The following is a 26,500-nucleotide window of genomic DNA, read 5'->3' on the forward strand; positions in this document are numbered from 1 at the left end:
TTTACCGAAAAAGAGGAACGCAACGTCTTTCTGAGCATAATCTGAAACCGTCGCAGGTCCACGGGCTGTCTGGCTGCCATCATACAAGTAAGTACAGTACAGTAATATTAATATTGAGAGGAAAAATCAGGATAATATTTTTTAAATATTTTTTTCTCTTCAGAGTGCGCAATGGAAAAAAATATAGAGATATGTAACTACAGTAATTTAAAAACTAGAAACGCACAGCTTCGTGATATTTCACGATACTGTACACAGTACAGTCATACTTCATATCTTTTCTGTTATGCAGGAGCCCGCTGACTTGGATGACGTACACGAGCGAGACCACCACTCTGCCTGGGCTGATCATCAGGATCATTCAATGGAAGTGGACAATGTGGAGTGTCTCCGAAGGAAAATAAAATATTACTTCATGAACCCCTGTGAGAAGTACCATGCTCGTGGAAGGAAACCATGGAAACTTATTCTGCAGATCATAAAAATTGCCATTATCACGGTCCAAGTATGTATGATGTGATATCCGCATGGGGATCAGCATGATTTATATATACATAAATCATTTTTCCCCTCTTAGTTGGTGTCCTTCGGGCTGAGCAACCAGATGGTTGTAACTTTTAAAGAAGAAAACCTGATGACATTTCAGCACCTATTCCTGAAGGATTATATTGACGGGACCACTGAAACATACGCCATTTACAGACAAGAAGATGTTTATGATCACATAAAACATGTACTCAAACAGGCAAGTCAATGTTAACCTTTTTAATCCCCTTTGTGAATCATTTAATTGAATGGAATCTAAGTCTTCTTTCTTTTCTTCCATGCACTTCTTTGAGAGATTATTGCAGCTCATTTTGTGTGAATGTAAATCATTCACGGACCTCCATTATACTGCTTGCTTATGTGGTTAAAGTTATATGTTTGTGAACTTTGGACACACTAATTCATACGGTATTCCAGCATTGCTTTAGTGCCACTGGTTTCAGGTTGTAACACGACATTAAAATGTTCTTTCCAGTACGGACGTCTGCACAACACCACCGTCGGAAACCATGAATATGAAAAAAATGGTTCTGTCTACACACCCTTGTCACTGTGTCAGGAGTTTTATAGGAATGGCACCATTTACCCTGGCAATGACACTTTCGAAATTGATGCTCATGTGGAAAGTGGTAGGGGTGGATTGTTTTCAGTTTACATGCTATTTTACAGTAAATGCAAACGATTCCACGTAACACACCAAAAGCTATTGTGATTTATGGCTTGTGTCACACAGATTGCATTGACATCTTTCCAATGACTCAGTCGTCATCACAAGACATGCTCCCGCATTTCGAGTTGCACTTTAAAAGGTATGTCAGGCTTCACATTGCACTGATGCAACGTGTGCCTGCAGGGTGCAACAGTGAGAAATCTGTCATGTAACCGTGCATGCTTTGTTTTCCAGATTGCTCTCCATCAAGATTTCTTTTGTTCTCAAAGCCATCAATTTACAGACAGTCCGACACAGAGAGCTGCCAGACTGTTACGACTTCAACATCCTTGTGCGACATATGAGAATTTCTCCTATTTGCACACTTTAGTATTAGTTTTAAGACCTGTTGAATGAACCTACATTTAACACACCCATCCGTAATGTTGACCTTCCTGCTATAATGAGCCATAACGCACAGTATGAGTTGAACTTTCTATTTTGACAGATAGACCTCTTTTTTTCAGTCGATACTGTTACATAAGTGTAGCTCCAAGAGCATTATCTAATAAGTGTGTTAATTTAGATCAAACATAAAATACATTTATAAACACATATTGATGTTAGCCACACCTAAAACGATGCAAGTATGTTTTGGGAAATACTGTAATCCTTATCTTTTTCAAAAGTAAAAAGCTTTATGGTAGTATTTTTGATACAGCTCGCTTCTTCAATTGTGCAGAAAGTGATGTCAAATCCAGGTCCAGATATTAAAAACCCTTTAACGGTTTGTCTTTAGCTTTGACTCAACTGACAGGTAAACGAGTTTGTTTACTGTGGCAGGGTTTTTAATTTCTGAACCGGTGTCCAGGTACCTAATGTTGGAGCTACTGAATGTGTAAAATGAGCATTTCTATTTCACAGATCATTTTCAACAATGGGGTGCACAGCGGCAGGATAAAGGTTGACCTTGAAAACGATGTGGAGATCAAGGAATGCAGAGACTGGAAAGTAACTGGAGCTTGTATGTTTGCTGATCTGAATTATATTGGTGCTTACTTTCCGGATTAGAGTGGTAATATTATTTATTTATTGCTGTCAGCCGCCAAAAGCATATACCTGACCCTGGTGTTTGACTACCTCATCATCATAACATGCATGATTTCCTTCATTCTTTGCCTGCGCTCAGTGTTCACTGGGATACAACTTCAGTTTGTAAGTTCACATTATTGATGACTTGAAGCAAATTTCACTTTCGGTGATGTGTGATTTTTATTTTGCTCTAGGAGTACACACTCTTCTGCAAGAACCAGAGTGGTAAAGACATCCCGTGGTCTGACAGACTGGAGTTCATTAATGGCTGGTACATCCTGATCATTGCCAGTGATTTGTTAACCATCACTGGCTCCGTTCTCAAGATTGACATTCAAACAAAAGTAATAGTCATGCAATAATTTGATCCACCCGTGCATTGCCCCTTTTTTTCATAAACCTTTATTTAATTTTCGTTGTATGTAGGTCCTGACTACCTACGATGTGTGCAGTATCTTCCTTGGTATTGGCACTATGTTTGTTTGGATCGGGGTCATCCGTTACATGGGATACTTTCGCAAGTATAATGTGAGTAAATGTCAATGATTTTTTTTAAGATGCTGTCAGAGATGTTCGATCAGACACTGTGGACAGAGACTCGAACCCTGAAAGATTGTCTTCTTACTGCCGGCAGGAGACGTAGCCATTCATGACAGACGTCTGAATTCTGCAGCCTTCTGCCAAGCTATTTATTGAGAATACATGCAAATCAAAGTGATGCATTAATAAAACACAGTTTTCTTGATGAGAATACCAGACCTCTTGGGTTTTAAGCACGAACAGCTGTAAGCAATAAAACATTCTGTTTTCCATGAACTGATAAATTTGTAACCTGGCTAATGAGCACTTCCTGCGAAGGAGTTTGAAGTCCTAAATTACTTCTGTGATAAGGAGTTTCCCAAGTTTTTAATTCTGTGCAAGGCCAGATCTCCTACCTCCTACCTGACAGTTTAACTTGCTGTGTCTGTTGACCTGATTGACCCCAGGTTGCCTGCGCTTCAATTGTGTATTCGAGTCACACATGTTGACTAAGCATACAACAGGATGAAACTTTTAAATATGATCACTTCTTATTCTCTATCACATGCAAAAGACGCATTTTATTTGTTTTGTGGAGCCTGAAAGAGATCATCCTGTGCCCAAGATTCCCAAAAGAAATCACACACTATTCAATGAGCTCACATTTTAGGAATGAGACTCAGAATCATAATTGCTGGAGTAAAATTTCTATAGCACAGAAGTATCATATGTGCCCTTTTCTCCTCACAGATCCTTATCCTAACACTCCGGGCAGCTTTCCCAAATGTTATCCGTTTCATCTGCTGTGCTGGAATCATCTACCTGAGTTATTGCTTCTGTGGATGGATCGTCCTTGGCCCATATCATGAAAAGGTAAAACCGCTGATTTCGATAACATTGAATTCAGACAACCAAAGTTCACCTTTTGCTGGGTGCCAATATTCACGAAAGGCACATTTAAAGTAATAACATTTCTCCCCCTTTGCCCCCCCCCCCCCCCTCAAAAAAAGTTCAGGACCTTGAACACAGTCTCCGAGTGTCTATTTTCCCTGATCAATGGAGATGACATGTTTCCCACTTTTAAAAACATGAGGCAGAAGAGCAACCTGATTTGGATATTCAGCAGAGTCTACCTCTATAGTTTTGTCTCACTTTTTATCTACATGATCCTCAGCCTGTTCATCACCATCATCACAGACACCTATGACACCGTAAAGGTAACACAATATTTCCGGTTAGCATTAACTGCCTCAATTTTGACCCCTTGAAGATATCACATGACTGATTTGCAGCAACAGCAGCAGACTGGGAGACCTACGTCAGAACTCCAGCAATTCCTTTCAGTGTGTGAAGACCCACCAAACTCTGGAGTATACAGGCTCGACAAGAATAGTTGTTTTTTGCAAAGCTGCATAAATAAGTAGGTAAAAACCACTTGCGGTTTTGTGATCTACCTACTGTACTATGATGTGTGTCCTTTGTCTTGGTATACAGTATATCAACAATCCTATTGAAGATAGACTGGAAACCCGTTGATTGGTCCCTGCACCCCAGCTGAAATGCAATTCTCTTATTTTACCACTAGTCACCACTAAATCCATACCGGTCTTCATTTTAGATGCAGAGATCGACATGAGAGGTTGACATCGGAGGAATAGCTTCATCCACATGAGTGAAGCTTCAGTGACGGATTGCACCTTTTGGGGCGGGGGTTTAAATCTGATAATCACTGGGTGAAAACAACCATTTTTAAAGTATAAATGCATTTGTTTTGTTTACACAAAGAATGAAACTGCACAGATAACTTAAGAAATGCTGTACAAAAAAGAATGACCACTGGTGAGCACGCACACCTCACAGTGCAGAGGTGAAGGGTTTGATTCCATTCTTACTGTGTGGTCTCGCCATACCCGTATGGGGTTTCTTCAGCTAATGCGGTTTCCTCCCACATCCCAAAATCATGCATGGAAGGTTAATGGAACACTGTAAATTGTCCCAAGGCATGACCATGAACACGAATAGTTGTTCGTTTCTGCATGCCCTGCGATTGGCTGGCAACCAATTCAGTGTGTCTTCCGCCTAGTGCTAGAAGACAGCTGGGATAGGCTGTATCATGCTCGATACCCTTGTGATGATAAAACGTGTAGAAAATGGGTGGATCTACAGTGAAGATTTGTGTGAATAGTAAAATGTTTCAGTGTGTGTGTGCATGCATGCATGTGTTTTTGTACGGCTAAACTTGTGAGGACAATCAGGATCTGTGTGTGTGTGTGTGTGTGTGTGTGTGTGTGTGTGTGTGTGTGTGTGTGTGTGTGTGTACAAGGAAAAATAATCCACCTTCAATTCAGAGATCTGTTTCTGACGTTTCACTTTGAATTAAAGTTTTGCACAGGAATCACAAGTGAATACCGTACATGAGATTAAAAAGTTTTAATTTTTTTTCTGGCGTGTGTTTTGAGACCTCATCAGTATAAAATTCAAAGCATTTTTTCACCAGTTAGTTCAAGTCCCTTCAAAGGTGTGACCTTAAATAATAAAAATAGTCATGGCACTAAAATGTGACATTCAAGTTTAAAATACTTCAGAAAAAATATTGTTTTATGACTGGTTAAAAAACATTTGTTCCAGAAACACTCCAGTCCAGGGACGAAACAGCACATGTTCCTGCAAGCATTTTGCAATGATTTGACACTGGGGAAACAGAGAAAGTCACCTCACTGATCTGCAAGTAAAATATGGCCCAACAAAGGACATTTGGTTAGATTAATCCAAAAGCAAATGCAACGGCTATACCAATCCAAAAGCATCTCCAAAACATTTCCATAATCCAGGTCATATAATGGCAGTCAAATTAAGAATTCCCTTCTTGTTTTCATATTGGCCTTTTCACTCCTTGTCATAAATAAACACTCCCATAAGATGCTGCATTCAGAAAATCCGATGCTTAGCCAGAGACAACAATGCTTCATATGGAAGAATTGTATTGGTGAAATTTGACACTCCCTAAAATGTTTCCCATACAACTGCAGATGATGAATACTTTATATTTTCTGTTCGGTTTTGGATGATTGCGAGATTAAGAAAATAAAATACAAAATTCCATTCGGAATGCAACATGCAAAGAAGAAAATTGGAATTCAGTATATCAGTCTGGTTTAGACTGGGTGACGTCAGATGGTGGCACGACCCGCTGTTCCTCCATCCTGTTTGACTGCGAACGCAAGATGAGACTGAAAAAATCTTCATCTGGTACAGTTGGTCCTCGTGTAGTTGAGGGTGGAGCAGCACACCTCTGGTCATTCAATCGGGAGCCCTGAAATAGTGACGCAGAGCTGTTACTAAATCTGATTCTGGTAAAGTACATGTAAAAATAAGTCTCCACACACTGTTCAAATGCATATATCACAGTTACAACTTAAAAAAAAAACCCAATCACACCCAAACCAGTTTAAATGGGAGTCATTGCAGACCTGACACCGTTAAAACTTTCACTACCTCCAATTAAATTTCAGCTATTTTAATAGGACAGTTTATTTATTTGTTTGCAAATTTTTAAAATGGGCGGCCCCATAGTCGACTGGTTAACATGTCAACTTCACATTGCAGAGGTTGTGAGTTCAAATTCCGCTCCGGCCTCTGTGTGGAGTTTGCATGTTCTTTTCATGCCCGTGTGGGTTTTCTCCAGGTCCTCTGGTTTCCTCCCACATTCTAAAAACATGCATGGCAGGCTGATTGAACACTCGAAATTGTCCCTAGGTGAGTGTGAATGGTTGTTTGTCTCAGTGTGCCCTGCGATTGGCTGGCAACCGGTTCAGGGTGTCCTCCACTTAGTGCAAGACAGCTGGGATAGGCTGAATCACACTCGATACCCTCGTGAGGAAAACGTGGTCCGGAAGATGAATGAATGATTTTTTTTTTGTGTTTTAGCAGAAGTCTCAAGGTTTTGTGTCAACATTGTGGCTGATATTTTGAACGGTTATGTCCGGTGACAATGCAACACTGCTCCTCTCCAAAAGCAAGACATATTTACACTGAAGTGTGATGATGGAACATCATGGTTTGGGACTATTTTATTTTACTTTAGCTGGCCCTGTGCTGCGGGTTATTATGAACAGTTAAAATAGAGCACTGAACTTTGGAGCTTGGGGTGAGTCAGAAGCACATTAAATCTTTTCAAGTTCGTGCTGACACCCATTCAATGTTTTTAATGTAATTGCATGATCACAGTCATATCACAGGTATAAGAGAGTATACACTTGTGCCAACATGCTATTTCAGTTGTTTCTTTTTGTTCCCCAGCTTAAAAGAAAAAACACATTTTGATTGAACGCACAGGTTAAAGAACACAGTAATGGTGGAAATATTTAATGTTTATTTATTTTTTAAAAATCACTCCAACCTTGCATGTTTCATTTTTATTTTTTATGGTTGCCCCAAATTAAATACCACTAATTTTCTGGATAAATGTTGCTTGACTGATAACTATTAGTTGAATAAATCCTGGCAGGTGTCCTGCTCACCTGGCACTTGACAAGCATGTCAAAGAAGACATCATCTCCCTCCAGCTGGTTATTGCTGGTCTCGTTGCAGCTGAATTGGGAGGGTTTGTGAGCTGGATCTGCATTGGAAATGGGGGCTGGAAGCCGCAAGCAGGAAAACCATTGGAGGCAGATAGGAAAGTGAACACTTATGATGAGTTTTAATATCATTGCAAACTTCCCCATTGTGAGACTATTAAATATGTTCTTTATGCTATTTTCTCATCTCTCCTCACCTTGTGAAGGGTCTTGGTTTTCGCTGGAGGTGGAGGGTGTACTGGGCCGGCTGCAGGTGCTGAGTCTCAAGCCAGGAAAATGGCTCAGGCTGACTCGTTGGTCGTTCAGACGCCGGGCCTGGGAGCTGGCCAGCAGCTCCAGGAAATGAGTGGGATCCTGCAACGGTGCTTCGCAATCCAGTATACCTGAAGCTAGAAATGGAATCAGCAACAGTATGCCACAATAAATGCTAAACTTTGCAACACAGTCAAGGTCCAAAGGCAGTGCAGATGCTCACACTTAAAAATAATTGTCATTATTGAAACTAAAACAAAACAACTCATCCATATTTTGATGCTGTTGCAGTTTTTTCAGTCACAGGTGTATTAATAATCCCCAATGGATGGTGAAAAAGGGCCATATTACCAGCCGAGGTTGACTGGCGTGTTTCTCAAAAGAGATGTAGAGGTGAAGAGGGGATTACAGTAAAGTCTCGTTATATCGATATCGGATATATCGATAGTCCCGGTTATAATCAATACTATTTCTATGCACGCACGGAGAAAATTACATGCAAACAGGGTCGGATATATCGATAGTCCCGGTTATATCGATATTTTTTCGGACTCCCTTGAATATCGATATAACGAGACTTTACTGTATATCAATTCACAACATTTGAGGACATACTTCTGTATTCACACCATACCATGCCAGGTTGACAGACCATAGCTGTCATTGCTCAAGTGAAGAATACAGTCATTTGAGTTTAGTCTGGTGTGAAAACAGATCTTGAGACACAGGGGCACACACTTACATTTCCTTTCAGCTATAGGTGGGGTGGATGAGGGAGAGGAACTGGCATTCTGATGGCTCGAGTCATCTATAAGAGAGCACCTTTGGTCATCCATTCGGTTTCCCTGGAAACGAGAGAGTAGGTCGAAAAAGCCATCCTCCCCAATTGTGTCATGTGATGTTGGCTGCAGGAAACGAAACAAAAAGCATATGACTAAAACAGACTTGCATGTCCATACTTGTAGTTTAGGTTTTGACAGCATGCATGATATGTTGTAGTATGTACAAGGTGTGTGAGAAAAGTTTCAGGGCTGGTGATTAAGTATTTGGGATGTTGCTCCAGCTCACAACACTGTCGATCTCTTTGTAGATATCATGGTTGATACTGTGCCTAACATTTAAAATGAAACTATAAATGTGTTATTTGTTTTTAAGAAACAGTAATACCTCCGCTGACGAACGCTTCCGCTCACGAACCTTTCGCCTCACGAACATTAAAATCACAAGCATAGTCTCGGCTGACGAACTAGTTTTCGGCAGACGAACCAAACCACACGGTTAAACAGACTTGTTTTGGTCACCCCTTTTCTTTGAGTGCGGACGTGGTTTGTTATCGAGTGTACTTTTGCTATTATGGGACCGAAAAAGACCCCACAACAGGCTAGTGTTAGGCCGAACAAGACACTAAAGAAAATTATGGTCGAGCAGAAGAAGGGGATCATGGAAAAACATTCACGAGGTGTGTGACTTATTGTCCCAGTACCAGTACGCTAAGTCTACCATTGCTATTATCCTGAAGAACAAGGAAGCTATTAAGGGTGCGTGTGTGGCTAAGGGTGTTTCTTTGCTGTCTAAGCAACGGTCTCAGGCAATACAAGAGGTTGAATAACTTCTGTTCGTTTGGGTTCATGAGAAGCAGCTAGCAGGGGACAGTGTGAGTGAGGGTATTATTGCAGAGAAAGCCCGGCAACATCACTCGGATATCATCAAGAGGCAACCTGGAAGTTCGTCATTCATTGACAACTACCATCACAAAGGTAAATAAAACAACTTTATTATAGAGTACAGATTATTTAATTACAATACAATATAACATTTGTTAAACATAAAATAAGGAATGTAATAATTTTTGTGTAATTTTAAGTCTTATTTAGTAGAAAATTATGTTTTATAGGGACCTGGGAATGGATTATTCTCATTGTAATTGTTTCTTATGGGCAATAAATGTTCGGCAGGCGAACTTTTCGCCTTACACACACTTTCTGGGAACCAATTATGTTTGTGAGCTGAGGTATCACTGTATGTCCTTTGTGTCTTGCTGGTGTAGTGGTACACTCGCCGGACATGTGTGGAGTCGGTTCCCACTCAGTGACGGTATAAATGTGGGAGTGTATGGTTGCTCGCATCTATATGTGCGCTGTGACTGACTGGCGACCAATTCAGGGGTTGAAGTGGTCACCGAGGTAACCAGAGAAAGGCGCCAGCAATTCCTGTGACTCTCTTCAGGATAAGCGTAATTGAAAATGCATGGATGGATCCATTCTTTGTGATACCAGTTCTGGAACTTTTCTCACACAGCTATTAATTTCTATGCAACATCTCAAAAAACAATATGTGGTTGCATTTGTCATGAGAGTGTATGAGCAAGCATTCAAAAAGTACCTTAGGAAACACTGATGGGTCCAAATCAGGAACAGAGTGGTCCAATATGTTTTCATGTTGGTGTTTAGGAGATGTGTTGTTTTTGTGCTTCTTGCTCTTTAGTCGGTGAAAGAGGAAGAGCTTACTGGAAGCCTTGATTGTGTTATGTTTTGAAGACCTTGAGAGTTTATCTTCCTCCCAGCTCTGGAAATTGCGATGAGATATACAGGAGAAACATGAAAATCGAGATTTTTACGTGTTCCAGAAATCTACTGATGTCTATGTGCTTGACAGACTGATACAAAAAATGTTACACAAACCGTATGCAACGATGCATCCTCAGTTTGATTAGGACCTTGCCTCTTTGACGGTGATGTCATCCCTGAAACAAAAATTTGGTGACGTGTTAGACTAGAATTGTTTGTCAAATATCAATTACAATGATACCTTGGCTTACGAACTTAATCGGTTCCCAGACAGAGTGTGTAAGGCGAAAAGTGTGTATCCCAAAAAATAATTTCCCATAGGAAACCATTAAAATGAGAATAATCCATTCCCAGGTACCCATAAAACATAATTTTCAACTTTCTAATTTTCTAAGCCTTAAAACTACACAAAATATACCTTATTTTATCTCATCTCATTTTCTGTACCGCTTATTCCTCATTAGGGTCGCGGGGGGTGCTGGAGCCTATCTCAGCTGTCTTCGGGCACGAGGCGGGGGACACCCTGAATTGGTTGACAGCCAATCGCAGGGCACACAAAGACATACAACAGTCACTCTCACACTCACACCTAGGGACAATTTGGAGTGGTCATGCATGTTTTTGGAGTGTGGGAGGAAACCGGAGGACCCGGAGAAAATCCACGCGGGTCCAGGGAGAACATGCAAACTCCAGGGACTCCAGGGACGCGAACCGGCGACCTCTGCACTGTGAAGCCGATGTGCTAACCACTCGACTACCGGGCCGCCCATTACCTTATTTTATGTATAATAAATATGCTACGGTATTATAATTAAAGAAATAAACTGTACATTATAATAAAGTCATGTTATTTACCTTTGTAATCGTCGTTGATAGCTCGATGGAATGCAGTGGCCGGTTTCCTTGATGAGGAACGTAACCTTCTTCTTTCACCATCTTGAGGAATGATTCCCTTCAGGTGCTTTCTCTGTGATAATTGTATCTAGTTCCTCATCAATTGTGTTCTGTTTAGCTGGGTGTATATCTTTTTGCATCAAGTGTACAGATGGCTTGTGTACACTCTGCCTTTGAACTATCAAAGTTGAAACTCTCTCACTGTCGTCTACCTGTCTCTTTAATGTTTAAATCACTCCCCGTCACTGCTGCGTTCTTGACCAATTACGTGGCTTTAACCAAAGACTGGGAGTGGGGAATAGAGGACAAAAACAGTCGGCTGCCATTTTGTTGTTATAAGAACGGGCTTGTTCGCAAACAACACATCACTCAACGAGGCAGCTCCGTGTACGAAAAAAGTTCATATGCCAAGGTTAAGTTCGTATGCCATAGTAAACTATTCATAAATGTAACGTTTGTAAACTGAAAAGTTTGTCAGCCAAAAGGTATCACTGCATTTAAAACCTCTTTTAGTTATTGAAAACACTGTTGGCAGATGGTACTGAAACTGATCAATACATGTTACCTGACATGTTTAGATAACTCTGGTGGTTTACTGACAAATCAGTGTTGTTAGTTTTGCTGAAGATGCTGGAATAGATGTTGGACTTAAGACCCACAACAAGCCGGAGGTCTGACAAATTCATCCGTGCAGTCGCCTCTCCACTTTTGTCTCCAGTCTAAAGAAATAACAATTATATAATATGTAATACATCTTTATTATATGGCACTTTCACAACAGTTGCAACTGTAAACAAAGCACTTGACAAAACAGTTAACATAAACTAAAAAGACAGGCAGTCATGCCATCTTAACCACTTCTTCTGCATACACTTTGTTGTTTGAAGCAGTTATAGAGGAGATAATCAAAGTGTCCTTTCACCAGTGTATCAAAGATGTCATGCTGAAAATGAAGAAACGCATCAAGACATCCAGTGCCTGATTTATGCAGGAACGAATTGCATGGAGGCAGAGTATGCTGCCATAATTAAGGCCGTGGTGCCATTCTCCACCAGTCTACATGTGTTTTGTGGACTTGGGGTAGGTATTAGACTACATCTCTTGAGGGGTTCTGGGGGTACAGTATGGGTAATTCGGGCGCATGGGGTGTCATTGGTAGCATCGTCCAGGCGCACCCCAGGCTCGTGTCGAGTGGCAGTCTGCGCGGCGGGGGCACCGCTCCCCGTGTCGCTAACCTTGACAAACCGGGGGGCTGCGGCGCTACGGTATCAATGCGTCTCGATGGGATTCTGACGTAGAGGCGTTCAGTCATAAACACGCCTCACACCCTTGGCTCCTCAGCCAAGCACACACACCATACTTGGCAATAAAGATGATTCTGATTCTGATAATCATCATGCCAGTATTCCCAAGAACCTTTTGCTGTAATGTGGTCCATATTAAACGAAATAAACGATGTATTATGAGAGTGTCCATACCAAAACAGGAAAATCTAGCTATTTATACTGTCATTCTGAAGTGCTCTTCTCTCTTTCACCGCCAGATGGAGATGTTAGTACTTCACAAGACTAAGGGGAAGGACAGAGTAAACAATAATCACTCACTTCTTTAGCAATTTCCAGATGTTTTTCAGCAAAGTGCATAGCTTGTTCGTGATTCCCTAGGGCGGTATGGGCATTTCCTAGACTCCAGTATGCCCTTCCCTCACCAATCCTGAAGGAGTACATAGAGGAAGGCTGCTTGAAATGCAATTACATATGACAGGCATTCACTGTTAGTCCCAGTGAAGGAAATACACTAAATTCATACTCAGCTTTTGCTGTCGCTTGATCTTAAAAACGTTTGATGCCGATAATAACATCAACGTTAATTTGTATATGAATTAACATGTCATGACTCTCAAAAATATCCAAGTGTACAGTTAATTGTTCGGCTTTATGAACAGCATTGCATTGTTCAACAAAGAGGAGCCTACAATAAGCAATTAACTGAGATTACTTGCTCACAACTAAAGACCAGTCGTTCACTTTAATTTTTCCATAAGCCAGAGTAGTTGGACAAAGGAATGCTGTGTATGGCCTGCCGGCTGTACCTGTCGTTCAGGTCCTGAGCAATTACCAGATGTTTGAGGTGATAATCGATGGCTCTCTCATAGTCCTGAAGGAGTGTGTAGGTGTTGCCCAGACTGTAACAAGCTTGGGCCTCCACGGCCTTGTCCTTCAAAAGCCTGGCCAGCTGCAGTGTCCTCCTTAGCGCAACCAAGAGTGTGAGACCAGGTCAAAGAAAGACTCATGTGCATGGATATAGTAGCTATCCTATTTTTTCTATTAGTTTGAAGCCTTTATTATTTTCTGAGGTCTTTTTTAAGGAATTATTTTATTATGTTTTCTATTTTAATGCATAAACTGTACATAGACCACTCACAAGGCTAATCTCATTTTCTTTAACTAGCCTGTAACAAATAGCCTGAACAACTATATTGTTTTTGATTGATTTCCAGGTGTTAATTGTATTAATTGAGCTATACAAAGAGTAAATGTGAATTGGATAAGAACATGACTGGGCCAATTATTCTAAAGATTAGATTCAAAAAAAAAAAAAAAATCTATAATAGTAAGGGCTCAACTTACTTATAATGACCGGCTGCCACTTCAAATTGGCTAAGGAATATATGAGCATTGCCAAGGTTACAGTGTGCTCTCCTTTCAGCAGACTTGTCCCCAAACTCTTTGGCAATAAGAAGGCGCTACCAAAAATAACATGTAGAAGGGTTAAGAGTAAACTTGACAACATTTGTTTCACTTGCACACATTCCAAAGTGGTCAGGAAAAGCAAAGGAATCATTATTCCTTACCAGACAATGACAAACTAATTTGGCATGATGGATGGATGTGTACTTTTGATTTTCACCTCTGTCCAACTCACCTTTTCGTGTGCTGCTACAGCAGTTTCAAAGTCCCCCAGCAGGTAATAAGTATTACCAAGGTTCCCATAGGTGCGACCCTGGGCTGCATGATCCCCTAACTCCTTCACCAAGCATAGGTTTGCCCTAAAATTACAGTTACAGTTACATATGTTATCTTTCATATTTTATGTTTAAAATATTTTTGAAATGCTAATAAGAAAAATCAGGCAATGTTGACAATGTAAACAATTGTTATGATAGCAATGAGAATCCTAAGAGTATTTTTTTCATTAATGGGCCCTTTTCCATTGACTTTGGCACTGTTGTGGCATAAGATCCTCATGATTAAAGAACCCGCTAACTTCATGGTTCAACATGGTCCCCCTGGAAATAAAATTTACCCACTTAGCGACCTCACAGCTGCCCAGCAAGCACTGAGCGCGACTGAATATAATGTGAATGGAGGCCTTCTTAAACTGGTTGTCAACACTATGCTTGCATTTTCAAAATACTTTTAATGAAATGGAAAGTACAATTATCTTTTTTTTTTAATAAGCACTGGTAAATGCACATACTGGCGGCACACACCTTACAGCAGCTATGGGGGTAGGAGGTGTGTGAGGTCAATGTGTGGCATGCGTACAGGAGCCGTGTTGCAAGTTTTAGTGTATGAAATGTGTCAGATCACAGCACAATTACGACCAGTGTCACAACAATGGGATCATCACATGTCTGAATTGCAATGTCTCCAGCTCCTCAATTATTGGAAATTGTTTTGACACTGCCATACTAACGAGCATCTAAATTGTGCATTCGTATACGACAATCGTGCACCGAATAGATCTTAAATCCGGGAACATCTCTGCGGAAATCTTCAAGCTCCTTCATGGTGACGTATCAAAACGTGTGATTTCAAATGAAACAATTATCATCCATGTTTGTATGAGTATAAAGGCAGGAAGAACTATTAAAGGCTCTTTGTGTGCAGATCAAATACTGTTGTTTGTCATGAAAGAAAAATTACAATTGACAAAAATTGGGATTGACAAATCAGATTTTTTTTTGGTTCATGGATCGGTAAGAAAATTGCAATATTATAGAATAACAGAATGTACTGGTAAAAAAAAGTAAATATGTGATTATCTTGCAGGATTATACTGTAATTTCAATTCAGACACTCAGTAACTAGTCACTGGAATGGAATATGTTAACTAACCCTCCCAATCCTGGAAAATTGTGATTGGTGCATCCCTAACTAGTAGTTCGTTTAGAAGGTCAGACGACAGACAATTTGTAACAAATCACAAATAGGTAAGAGGGAGTTTAGTCAGCATTTGTGTGAAATTCATACCGGAGAGACTGTGACCGTTCACTTTTACACCACATGGTTACTACATGCTTTTCTTCATGAAAAGAAAAAATATATATAATCAAAGTTATGGAATCAACTCACTCATAGTATTGTGAAGCTTTCCTCAATGCGATCCTGGCTTCCTCTGGAAACTCTCCTGGCTCCGTCCCCGACCAACAGATGCTTTTGCCTTTGGCGTGGTAAACGTTCCCAAAATTATACAGTGCTCGGGCCTGCCCAACCTACAGCGTGCACAACAGATTTTACTGATGGATGCCACAGTGAGCTGCTGTGTTGTAATAACATATATTACACTTAAAATAACCTGAAAGTAGACCTGCTTGCATGTACAATTTCAGTGGTGCTTGAATTCTAGAGTAAAAACAAGGTTTCCCGTAGCTGTAGCATCACTGAAAGGACTAATAAACATCTTTATAATTCTAAAAAAAGAAACCATCAGATGTAATTTTAATTGTATTGATGATTATTACCATTATTCATTTGTTTTGATCAATTTATTTTTATTTGGAAAGATCATTTGTAAAACACTAATAAGTCATATTTTCAATACATAGATTGAAGGACTAAAAGGGGGTTTTAATAAGTGTAGTTTTGTGTGCAGACCAAATACTGCACACTTCAAGAGTATGGCAGAAATAGGCATGATTTTCAAACAAATATGACTGAAAGTAATGATTCACTCTGGTGGATACGAAAATGGATTAAATCCAACCATATGAAATCCATGATGACATACTGTTTAGAACTGCCAAAATGATGCCTCATGCTCAGTGTGTCCATAAGTACTGTAAAATTCAGTAGGCGTGGAAGCATCTGGGATGGATAAACCCTCAGCGGATATGTGTATTATGGTCAGATGTGGAAATATTTTAAGTTGTTCCGAATTGACAGCATGCGGCAGAGAGAACCGAGTGGACACAAATGTACACATACTAGTGTACAGATAAATTCAAACAACTCTTCTAATGGGCCATTTAATTTTTAAAAGGGCATGAGGTGGTGATGTGTCATGTACTGCCTTACTTTTTATGTGTTGGTGACAGCTCGGGCGTTGCTCTGTCGAAGTTTCAGAAATGGGATGAATCTGATAGACCTATTTAATGCCATCCTTAAAAAGTTTCTCAAATAACCCATACATTAAAATAACCTTAATTATTCCCTCAACAGGAAAATTTGCATGCAAAATAAATACCAAGTTGTGATTTTTGCATATCATTTGAGCAGAACTTTGTCTGATGAGTGCCATAGATTGACAATGCTGAACACAGGCGGTTAAAATATGTTTTGATATGATGAAACACACCAATTGATTTGGCAATTTCTGTTACACATATTTCTGTATTGTGATATTGTTCACAGATTGTGAGGGCTTGATGGGTAACATTCATTAATTCATTCAAAATATTGCATTTCCTCACCGAAACATTGATAGGATGCATGAAATGCTCTGCTTTTATTCGTGGATGACAACATTGGCAGCACTTTCTTTACCAAGCCACAAATAACATGTCACTTGGTCTGCTCATAAAACATCAGACCTTAATAAAATAAGAACTTTGTCAGTTTTGATTAACGCATCTGCAGTGTGATGAAGTTATTTTCATAAAACACAATATTCAAGTCATTACTGGTGTAAATCTTCCAAATTGTGAGTACCCACCTTATCACACATAGCTCTGGTGATGTCTAAATGTCTTTGGCAACAAACCACAGCTTCGTTGTAGCGTCCTAAAAGCTTTAATGTGTTCCCAAGGTTACCACTGGCTTTGGCCTCACCAATATCATCGCCAATCGTCCTAAAAAGATAAACGACAACCCAATCATCAATAAAATGAAGCTCTGTCACATTATTGTCACTCAAAACCATGTTTGGTATAGTTTTAAATAGGCACCCCACCCTCATCTCAATCTGACTTATTGTCTTGTGAACAACCAATAATCATGATATTGAGCTATTAACTCATTCACTGCCATTGCCGAATTTATCTGGGAATTGAAAAGCATGACGTGGAGCACCATTCCCGAATGTGTTCGGGTTTTGGTTCTTCTTGCAGGGGCCTGCCGATAAAGCACTGGTCAGACCTCTTGCTGGTTTTTCCCTCCCACAAGGGGGCAGCTTGTGCCTTTTGTACAGCCTCCCCCATTTCAAGCTTAGATAACTCCAGACCCTTATAACTTGGGAATTAACTTTTTTTTCTGATGAAAAAAGATTGTCTAAGGTTTCTTACACTGCATTGAATGTTTATGTAGTCCTTAAACTCAATATTCTGTGGGTCCTGTAATTTGAGTAAAAATGACAAAAACCCTGGCACTGGAGTGGACACATTTTTGCACATCATCTGGCAGTGAATGAATTTATGTTGAATATACTGTAACGTCCTACCTTGTAAGTGTGAGATCATGTCGATGGTATTCCAAGGCTTTGTTATACTCCTGCAAGTGAAAATAAGCATTGCCAAGCTGACTGTAGATGGCGCTGAGGATTTGGAGGTCTTCAGTTCCAACCTGGATGGCTGACTCAAAGAAAGAAACACCAGCACGATAATTACCGGCCTTACAGAGCCTTTCACCTTCCAGCGCCAGGTCCAGACATGAGGACTCCATCCTGCAGGGAAGCAAGACAAATGTTTCAAGTTAGGATATTTAGGACACAATATTTTTGGGGGGTGTTTTGGAACCAACAAGATGGATTAATAAAACTTTTTCAAATACTGACTGAAATATTCTTCAATGCAAAACTAAGCATCAAGTTCCTTGACTATTGATCCCACAGCAATTAATATATTTTGAATAAAGGGACAATAACACAATTTCTAAATGATCGGAAATGCATCTCCAAAAGCAAACCGTCTAGAACAGAATAAATCATCACATCACATTAGCGTCATAAATTTGTGCAAAAGAGAAAAGGTAAACAATTTACAGATACATTTTGTTGTTGATGTTTTTTTTAATGCCGATGTCATGATGCCAAAAGAAATGTTAAATAATGTTGTGTTTTCTGGATTTTGGATGGGAGAAAGGTGCGCATTTCTCCCCATCCAAAACAGTAGAGTTGGGCGACCACTAATTGACTCTGAGAAGGTGATTGCAACCACCTGGCAATGGCCAATTGCAGCTGGGACCTGATTGGTCAGAAGCTCAGGTGAAGCACCTTTAAAACCAGACTGAGCCAGTCACTTTGAGGAGGAAGAAGAGGGAGAAAGGACAGCCTGGAGAGCAGTGTTACCAGTGGTCTGCCCAAAACTGATATCCACCGCGACTTCAAATAAAGAAAACTCACAATACCCTTCTTGCATCTGGCTTGATCATCTTTCCACATGCTTGCTGTCTCGCCGCACGACAGCCCCACATTTTTTTTTACCAAAAATCATAAGAATCATTCAATTAGCGTTACGTTGTTATATACACTCGTGTACATATATACACTATATTAAATATATGCACTGCATTCCATACGTATATAAACAAACATAGATCCTAATATACACATCCATTTCTGATCCGCTTATCCTCACAGGGGTCGCGGGCACTTGGATCCACGCGTACACTACAATGTAATTTGTGTCAAGACAACTTTATCATTTTGGGAAATACCATTACATTCGTCCAGTTACTTAATTTGAATAACTGCAGGGTTCATAAACAAATGCAACCAGGAGGCGGGACATATCACGAGCGGGTACGTGAATGCACAACGCTAACGATTCGTATCACACAAGAAATGCCAGCAAGCTAATATTTCCACATTTCACATCTTTATCTGGTCCCACCTTGCATGTATTCGTGGGAATATTTTCTATGAAAACCATGAAACTTGAATCTGCTCCATTTGTAAACATTAACTAAGACTGCACTGGTGCAAGTGTTTGTCGAAACATTTACAAGACAAAAGCTTGTGTCAAGTTATCATGTTAAAGCCAGAGTCACATACCTGTTGCTTCTTCCCATTCTAATGCACTTAAAGCAGTCCGAGACAATGGCCATTTCAAGCTTTGCAGTCTATGAAGCAAATGCAGCTTTTTCAAAACAGGACCCTCTGCCTTCACTTCCTTCATGTACATACACATAACGCAGACAAAATGTGCCAATGTCATATAGAGAACAAAGACACAGCTCCCCTAAATCAGCTGCCGATGTCCTCAATGGAGCTCCACTAACCTGCGGTAACAGCAAAACAAAAGGACTTAATCCGCTCAGCACTTACATTGGCCTGAACAGTCCTTGGCGGGACAGAGCGCTGCGATGTTGACATCAAGTTCAAAAAGTGCCGTGGCAAAGGGGAAATTCTAGAGGGTTATCAGCTCCAACTCTGCTGTAGATAGGTTGTTGCTCTCAATCACTTATAAACCACTCACTAGCATATCCAAGTCAAACCATGGTTTGTGTCACTTCCAATTAAGTCAGATCTCAGTGGTAATTATAGCTACTTTAAGTGGCTCCAGTCAACCCTAAGGCTATTTGCTCAACACCTCATGAAATAATCATTTAGTAGCAAGTGGCCTACAAATGCTTCTACATGATCTTTATCAATCCATAAAATAAGACCGACATGAAGAATCGTAATTTCATGGTAATTTTTTCTACCGTAGGATCAGATAGTTAGAGGAAGAAATAAATATTCACTGCATATAATCTGTTCTGACTCATGTCCTTTCAACCACATTTTCTTTTCTGCTCCAAAAATCAACACCAATTTGGCCACAGGGGTGGAATTTTGTGGGATACAAAGCACAGAATGACCATACATCATACTGCATATCATACCTCATTCAGTCAATCACACCTATGCATTATTTTTTTGTACATATACTTTTTTTTGTCATTTTGACCCCTCCACCCCTTTCAATCTTGCTGATGTAGGTTGCAAATTTCCCCACTGTGGGACTGTTAAAGGCTTTTGGTTCTGATAGATAAAGCTATACTATATATATAACCCTAATGTGACATTAGGGTTATATATATGGGGCCGATACGACCAGTCAGACTTTAGTTCGCTGACGAAGCCTCTTGGATAGGAGGCGAAACGTCCGAAACCTTCACTTTTGTACAGATGACGGCTGAAGAAACCTTCTCATATTGTCACAGAGTTTTTTTTAGCCAGGTTTCAAGATGATGCATAGCATTGCTTTTAATGATATGCTACAGGGAAATGACCCCACTGTGTTTCTTGTTTTGTTGAATCTAATTGTAGTGTTCGATGTGGTGACCTACAGTATTATGGCGGCTCGTTTGCAGCATTAGGTGGTCATTAGTGGCAGTGCTTCATAGAGGATTCAATTCTATTTGGTTGACAGTCTGATCTATGGCCTACTGAGCGAAAAGGACATGTTTACAAATTTCTCCATGGTGACCCAAAAAAGGTTTTCTTTGTCTTATTTTTTACTCTCCTCAGGACCACCTTCTGTCATGCCAAGATCTTAGAAGTCACTGAATTTCAACCAAAAGAAAAGACAAGTTGTGGTGTTTGGTCCCAGCAGCCCTGTACATATCATCCTGTTGATATGGGAGCCCTAGCGTTTTATCAAAAGCCAACAAAGTTGAACCTGGGTCTTAAATTGGACAGTGATTTGAAATGGTTCCGGAAAATCGAGTTTTCTGACGACAAATCTTTATGGATTCTGCTCCAATCTACGTAGACATGATTTGCATTCACTGAGTTGGAAAAGAGTTGAGTCGACCACTTAGAGGCGGTGTTATGAGGATTTCTTGAGCAATTGGTGAAGGCATCAGTGAAGGCATCTCCTTTCATCTTGTTAAATTGATTTTATATCATTCTAATAAACATTGTGTCGTATACTATTATGTTAAATGTTGCCCACTCGGCATCCATTTCATCCTGGAAGGGGGATTTCTCCATTTGCCACCGCTTCACAAGGGTTATCATTTTTTTCCCAGGATATTTATTTATTTATTTATTTATTATTTTTCTGTGCCCTCCAGGGGTATATGATCAGGCGATGTTGTTAATATTTGTGTACTGTGGTCATGTGAAACACTTTGAGAGTGCTTGTGATTCAGTACTATATAAATAAATATGACGACTTAACAGGACGTGTCACTCGGTGTGTGGAGGGCCTTGGCCTAAGCCTCTAAGGTTGTTGTTGCTTTTTTTTAAGGTAACAATCATATTGATGATATGGATGGAGGATCAACTTTTGTTTGACCGTAAGCCACAAGAAGGTTATACGAGGAGAATATTGCTCGAACAAAGAAACAAATTACAACACCCCAAGCTATATTTTGATCGTCAGCTTGTCCTACATCTTAGTCTAGGACTGTAAGCAAAGAATGGAATGCATCAGAGAAAACTAAGAAGTGTGTTCTGTGGCTTGTCTATGCTTGTGTCCAATACCTTTGAGCAAAAATAAGTTTCAATTAATGTAAAACCTACTGACTGACAATTGTTTCATTCATCCATTTATACATACATTTTCTGAACTGCTTATCCTCACAAGCGTCACAGGGAGTGTCGGAGCCAATCACAACCGTCTTCGGGAAGTAGGCTGGGGACACCCTTTACTAGTTGCCAGCCAATCACATGGCAGACACAGGTGACCGTCCATCCACGCTCACACTCACATTTAAGGACTATTTAGAGTGTTTCGTCAATCTGCCAAGCATGTTTTTGAAATTTGGTAGGAAACTGGAGGACCCAGGGAAAAAAAAAAAAACTCAGGCTCGCGGAGAACATGCAAACTCTACATAGGAAAGCCGAAGTCAGAATAGAACCTTGCACCTCTATCCTGTGAGGCCAACGTCCTAACCACTTAACCCCCCCAGACTAAATAAATTGGCAAATAAATTGACAAACATTATTTGCTTTTCAGGGGACACATAACAGTATTTGGTGGGCCGGATCTGGGTTTGACAAATGTGTTTTCGACCATCTGACTAAGATTAAGACATCATATTTTAATGCTACAAGATGTTTTTGCTGTGTTCAACCTTACTTTCCCGAGTGAGGTACATTTCAAGCCAAAAATTTCTCTGACCACCTTTACGATGTTCAACCATGTGACAAAAAATAGCATTTTTTACAGTATTACATTAAACAGGCATGAAAACCAAATGACCTGCTGTGGTGCCTCCTGACCACTATGTATCCGCATCATAGATCTGTAAGATTTTGCATATGCTTCAAATACACAAGTGCATGAACGCAAGGTGAAATTGCTTCTACTCAATGTTGCAATTCCTAAATGACAGTTGTGCCATCCCCTTGAAATGGGCACAAGTAATAGAAATCAGTCAAAGCATTTATGAAAGCAGGGGTGTCCAGAACAAAATTTACTTCTAATTTAATGGGGAGGGTCAGTGGATGTGGGAGAGTCTTATGTTTGCTTGCATTGGGAATGGCCACCCTGTATTGAGTTGCGTGTGACTGAAATCCTTGCTTGGCACCTGCTGTGGAAGCTCCGCCCATAATAATAATAATAATAATAATAATAATAATAATAATAATACATATCATTTATAAGTGTCTTTCATAACGCTAAAGGACACTTTAGACGCCTTTCAAAACTCTCAGACACTTTACAGTTACAGGATATTTTTTTTCTGCAGATGAGCAGCGGCAGTCTGGGGATGCCATATGTTGTATTTTTCCATGTGTGTCAGTCATATTTTTTATTCTTTTTTTTCATGTTTCTATGGTAGGGCGGCCCGGTAGTCGAGTGGTTACCACAGTTCAGAGGTCGTGAGTTCAAGACCTGGTCCGGCCTCCCTGTGTGGAGTTTACATATTCTCCCCGGGCTCGGCTGGGTTTTTTCCAGGTCCTCCGATTTCCTCCCACATTCTAAAAACATGCATGGCTGTCTGATTGAGCACTCTAAATTATCATTAGATGTGAGTGGGAGCATGGATTGTTGTTTGTCTCAGTGTCTGTGTGGCCTGTGATTGGCTGGCAAGCAATTTGGGTGCCCCCTGCCTAGTGTCCGAAAGTGGGAATATTAGTTTTATGTGCAAGCCCGATGCAATCATCAAAAGAGCCATATATGGTTCGCGAGCCATGGGCTCCCATCCCAATATACTGGGTCCATCTCTGAAATACTGGGTCAAAGAAAACATTGTTGTAATGTAAATTGCGGTGGGGCAATGACAGACCCATGAAAAAGAGTTTCAACTTTTCATATGTTCCTATTCAGTGAAAGTACCATTTGCAAATTATTCTGTTGGCTTGGCAAATTGTTCTGCTATGATGTCACTCAATGACTGTGCTTGCAGCCAAAACCTCCAGCTGGCCATTTGTTGTTTGACTCCCCATTGTTGATTAGATACTTTACAAAATGTGTGAAAGCTTTGTATATAAAAAGTAAAGGTGCTTTGAAAAGCTGATCTTTTCTGTGGGTAAACAATACCTGTCAATTGTTGGACAATGTTAAGACACAAACTTTGCTCTTGATACTGTTGCATTTCATTTAACTTCAACTTGTTATATACACGTTTATGTTTGCCACTTTCAGCCAAGGGAAATGTGGAAAAAACACAATTACAATTACTGCAATAAAATATACAGTTTCACATGGTTTAGTTTTGATTAATCAATATACGTCTGTGTAAGCTCTCAGTCGTACAGGAGTGGTCCATCGATGAGAAGGTTTCTTCAGCCGTCATCTGTACAAAAGTGAAGGTTTCGGACGTTTCGCCTCCTATCCAAGAGGCTTCGTCAGCGAACTAAAGTCTGACTGGTCGTATCGGCCCCATTTATATATCCCTAATGTCCAGACCTGGTGGCGCCGGACACAGCTATGATAGGTCCCTACCCTCAGGTTGGGGGGGCAGAGGACCCATCCCTGTGGCCCCACTGATTGTTCCTACATTCCTGACTAACGACTGGCCTATTACCCCCACTCCCACCGGTATCACCTCATCAGCATAACGACCCTCATCAGCATTACGAAAGTTGCCTAACCTGTTTTGCCTAAGCAGGCTATTGTATGAACGATCCAAATTGAACCTCACCCCACCAGACCGGTTTAATGAAGGATTTTGTTGTTTTATAAGAATCGCTTCTTTTAGAACATAGATGGTTTGAAAGGGGGGTAAAAGAAGTGATTCTTATAAAACAACAAAATCCTTCATTAAACCGGTCTGGTGGGGTGAGGCTCAATTTGGATCGTTCATACAATAGCCTGCTTAGGCAAAACAGGTTAGGCAACTTTCGTAATGCTGATGAGGGTCATTATGCTGATGAGGTGATACCGGTGGGAGTGGGGGTAATAGGCCAGTCGTTAGTCAGGAATGTAGGAACAATCAGTGGGGCCACAGGGAGGGGTCCTCTGCCCCCCCAACCTGAGAGTAGGGACCTATCATAGCTGTGTCCGGCGCCACCAGGTCTGGACATTAGGGATATATAAATGGGGCCGATACGACCAGTCAGACTTTAGTTCGCTGACGAAGCCTCTTGGATAGGAGGCGAAGCGTCCGAAACCTTCACTTTTGTACAGATGACGGCTGAAGAAACCTTCTCATCGATTAATCAATATAAGAAACAGAACCGAAATAAATCATTTCTCGAACCGACTGAACTTTGGCCATTTGGTGATGCGGAGAGGAGACCTGAAGAGTAGATACACCTAATATGCATGGTGATATTAGCGATCGAGACCTGGAGCCAGATTAGATTGCAGTGTAACCGTGATGTGAGGACGGTGTCTTTGTGTATCGCAGGCATTTGGCGAACGTTCATGTGTGACAGGTTGTAAAGTATCTTATTTCATATTTTGGTTACATTCGCGTAGTTCTATTGGTTTACAAATGATATACGTATATCGAAAATGTTTATTTAAACATGGAACGCCTGCTTCGGTTAGTGTTTCGTGTCGGACCGATTTAGATCGTTGGACGGGAAATTGTTGTGCGCATACGTTTGCATTACATCTGGGCATTCGAAGTAAACCACTGTTGAGTCAATACGTATCGCACTGCTTGTCTTGTATTTTTTTCTGGATCCCACAACACCGTATCTGACTGGTCGTATCGGCCCCATTTATATATCCCTAATGTCCAGACCTGGTGGCGCCGGACACAGCTATGATAGGTCCCTACCCTCAGGTTGGGGGGGCAGAGGACCCATCCCTGTGGCCCCACTGATTGTTCCTACATTCCTGACTAACGACTGGCCTATTACCCCCACTCCCACCGGTATCACCTCATCAGCATAACGACCCTCATCAGCATTACGAAAGTTGCCTAACCTGTTTTGCCTAAGCAGGCTATTGTATGAACGATCCAAATTGAACCTCACCCCACCAGACCGGTTTAATGAAGGATTTTGTTGTTTTATAAGAATCGCTTCTTTTAGAACATAGATGGTTTGAAAGGGGGGTAAAAGAAGTGATTCTTATAAAACAACAAAATCCTTCATTAAACCGGTCTGGTGGGGTGAGGCTCAATTTGGATCGTTCATACAATAGCCTGCTTAGGCAAAACAGGTTAGGCAACTTTCGTAATGCTGATGAGGGTCATTATGCTGATGAGGTGATACCGGTGGGAGTGGGGGTAATAGGCCAGTCGTTAGTCAGGAATGTAGGAACAATCAGTGGGGCCACAGGGAGGGGTCCTCTGCCCCCCCCAACCTGAGAGTAGGGACCTATCATAGCTGTGTCCGGCGCCACCAGGTCTGGACATTAGGGATATATAAATGGGGCCGATACGACCAGTCAGACTTTAGTTCGCTGACGAAGCCTCTTGGATAGGAGGCGAAGCGTCCGAAACCTTCACTTTTGTACAGATGACGGCTGAAGAAACCTTCTCATCGATTAATCAATATAAGAAACAGAACCGAAATAAATCATTTCTCGAACCGACTGAACTTTGGCCATTTGGTGATGCGGAGAGGAGACCTGAAGAGTAGATACACCTAATATGCATGGTGATATTAGCGATCGAGACCTGGAGCCAGATTAGATTGCAGTGTAACCGTGATGTGAGGACGGTGTCTTTGTGTATCGCAGGCATTTGGCGAACGTTCATGTGTGACAGGTTGTAAAGTATCTTATTTCATATTTTGGTTACATTCGCGTAGTTCTATTGGTTTACAAATGATATACGTATATCGAAAATGTTTATTTAAACATGGAACGCCTGCTTCGGTTAGTGTTTCGTGTCGGACCGATTTAGATC

At 40.7% G+C, this 26,500-nt stretch overlaps 2 protein-coding genes across 8 annotated transcripts in view; one reads left to right on the forward strand and one right to left on the reverse strand.

The window, feature by feature from the left end:
• The first annotated feature begins 7 nt into the window (after positions 1-7).
• mcoln3b (mucolipin TRP cation channel 3b) lies at positions 8-5,106 on the forward strand. Of its 4 annotated transcripts, XM_089000429.1 has the most exons (14): positions 8-87; positions 293-505; positions 578-745; positions 1,022-1,175; positions 1,280-1,355; positions 1,451-1,547; positions 2,120-2,219; positions 2,298-2,410; positions 2,482-2,631; positions 2,714-2,815; positions 3,557-3,679; positions 3,817-4,023; positions 4,099-4,226; positions 4,425-5,106. In XM_089000429.1, the coding sequence occupies exons 2-14, from the start codon at positions 365-367 to the stop codon at positions 4,462-4,464; spliced, it is 1,599 nt and encodes a 532-aa protein (XP_088856555.1). In that variant the 5' UTR covers positions 8-87; positions 293-364; the 3' UTR covers positions 4,465-5,106. The 4 variants fall into 4 exon arrangements, with proteins under 4 accessions (XP_088856555.1, XP_088856554.1, XP_088856553.1 ...); XM_089000428.1 differs by lacking the exon at positions 8-87 and having other exon boundaries at positions 287-505; positions 4,099-4,230; XM_089000427.1 differs by lacking the exon at positions 8-87 and having other exon boundaries at positions 287-505.
• A 115-nt stretch (positions 5,107-5,221) lies between these two features.
• The window catches only part of LOC148895410 (G protein-signaling modulator 2-like), a 22,473-nt gene continuing 1,194 nt past the window's right edge, over positions 5,222-26,500 (reverse strand). Inside the window, exons 1-15 of one of the 4 annotated variants that reach the window (XM_089000424.1) lie at positions 19,581-19,709; positions 17,757-17,978; positions 17,034-17,169; positions 15,455-15,594; positions 14,022-14,145; positions 13,727-13,842; positions 13,189-13,344; positions 12,701-12,809; positions 11,662-11,815; positions 10,317-10,378; positions 10,018-10,200; positions 8,378-8,540; positions 7,581-7,772; positions 7,327-7,442; positions 5,222-6,119 (exon numbers count right to left, since the gene is read on the reverse strand). In XM_089000424.1, the coding sequence (XP_088856550.1) occupies positions 5,952-6,119; positions 7,327-7,442; positions 7,581-7,772; positions 8,378-8,540; positions 10,018-10,200; positions 10,317-10,378; positions 11,662-11,815; positions 12,701-12,809; positions 13,189-13,344; positions 13,727-13,842; positions 14,022-14,145; positions 15,455-15,594; positions 17,034-17,169; positions 17,757-17,978; positions 19,581-19,582 (2,043 nt within the window). In that variant the 5' untranslated portion in view covers positions 19,583-19,709 and the 3' untranslated portion in view covers positions 5,222-5,951. Of the gene's footprint in view, positions 6,120-7,326; positions 7,443-7,580; positions 7,773-8,377; positions 8,541-10,017; positions 10,201-10,316; positions 10,379-11,661; positions 11,816-12,700; positions 12,810-13,188; positions 13,345-13,726; positions 13,843-14,021; positions 14,146-15,454; positions 15,595-17,033; positions 17,170-17,756; positions 17,979-19,307; positions 19,495-19,580; positions 19,710-26,500 lie in introns of those variants that run through there. The other 3 variants (XM_089000423.1, XM_089000422.1, XM_089000425.1) reach the window with 3 other exon arrangements.

Source organism: Hippocampus bargibanti, linkage group LG07 (genome assembly GCF_051943395.1).
Source record: "Hippocampus bargibanti isolate YZ-2025 linkage group LG07, ASM5194339v1, whole genome shotgun sequence".
NCBI classification, from domain to species: domain Eukaryota; kingdom Metazoa; phylum Chordata; class Actinopteri; order Syngnathiformes; family Syngnathidae; genus Hippocampus; species Hippocampus bargibanti.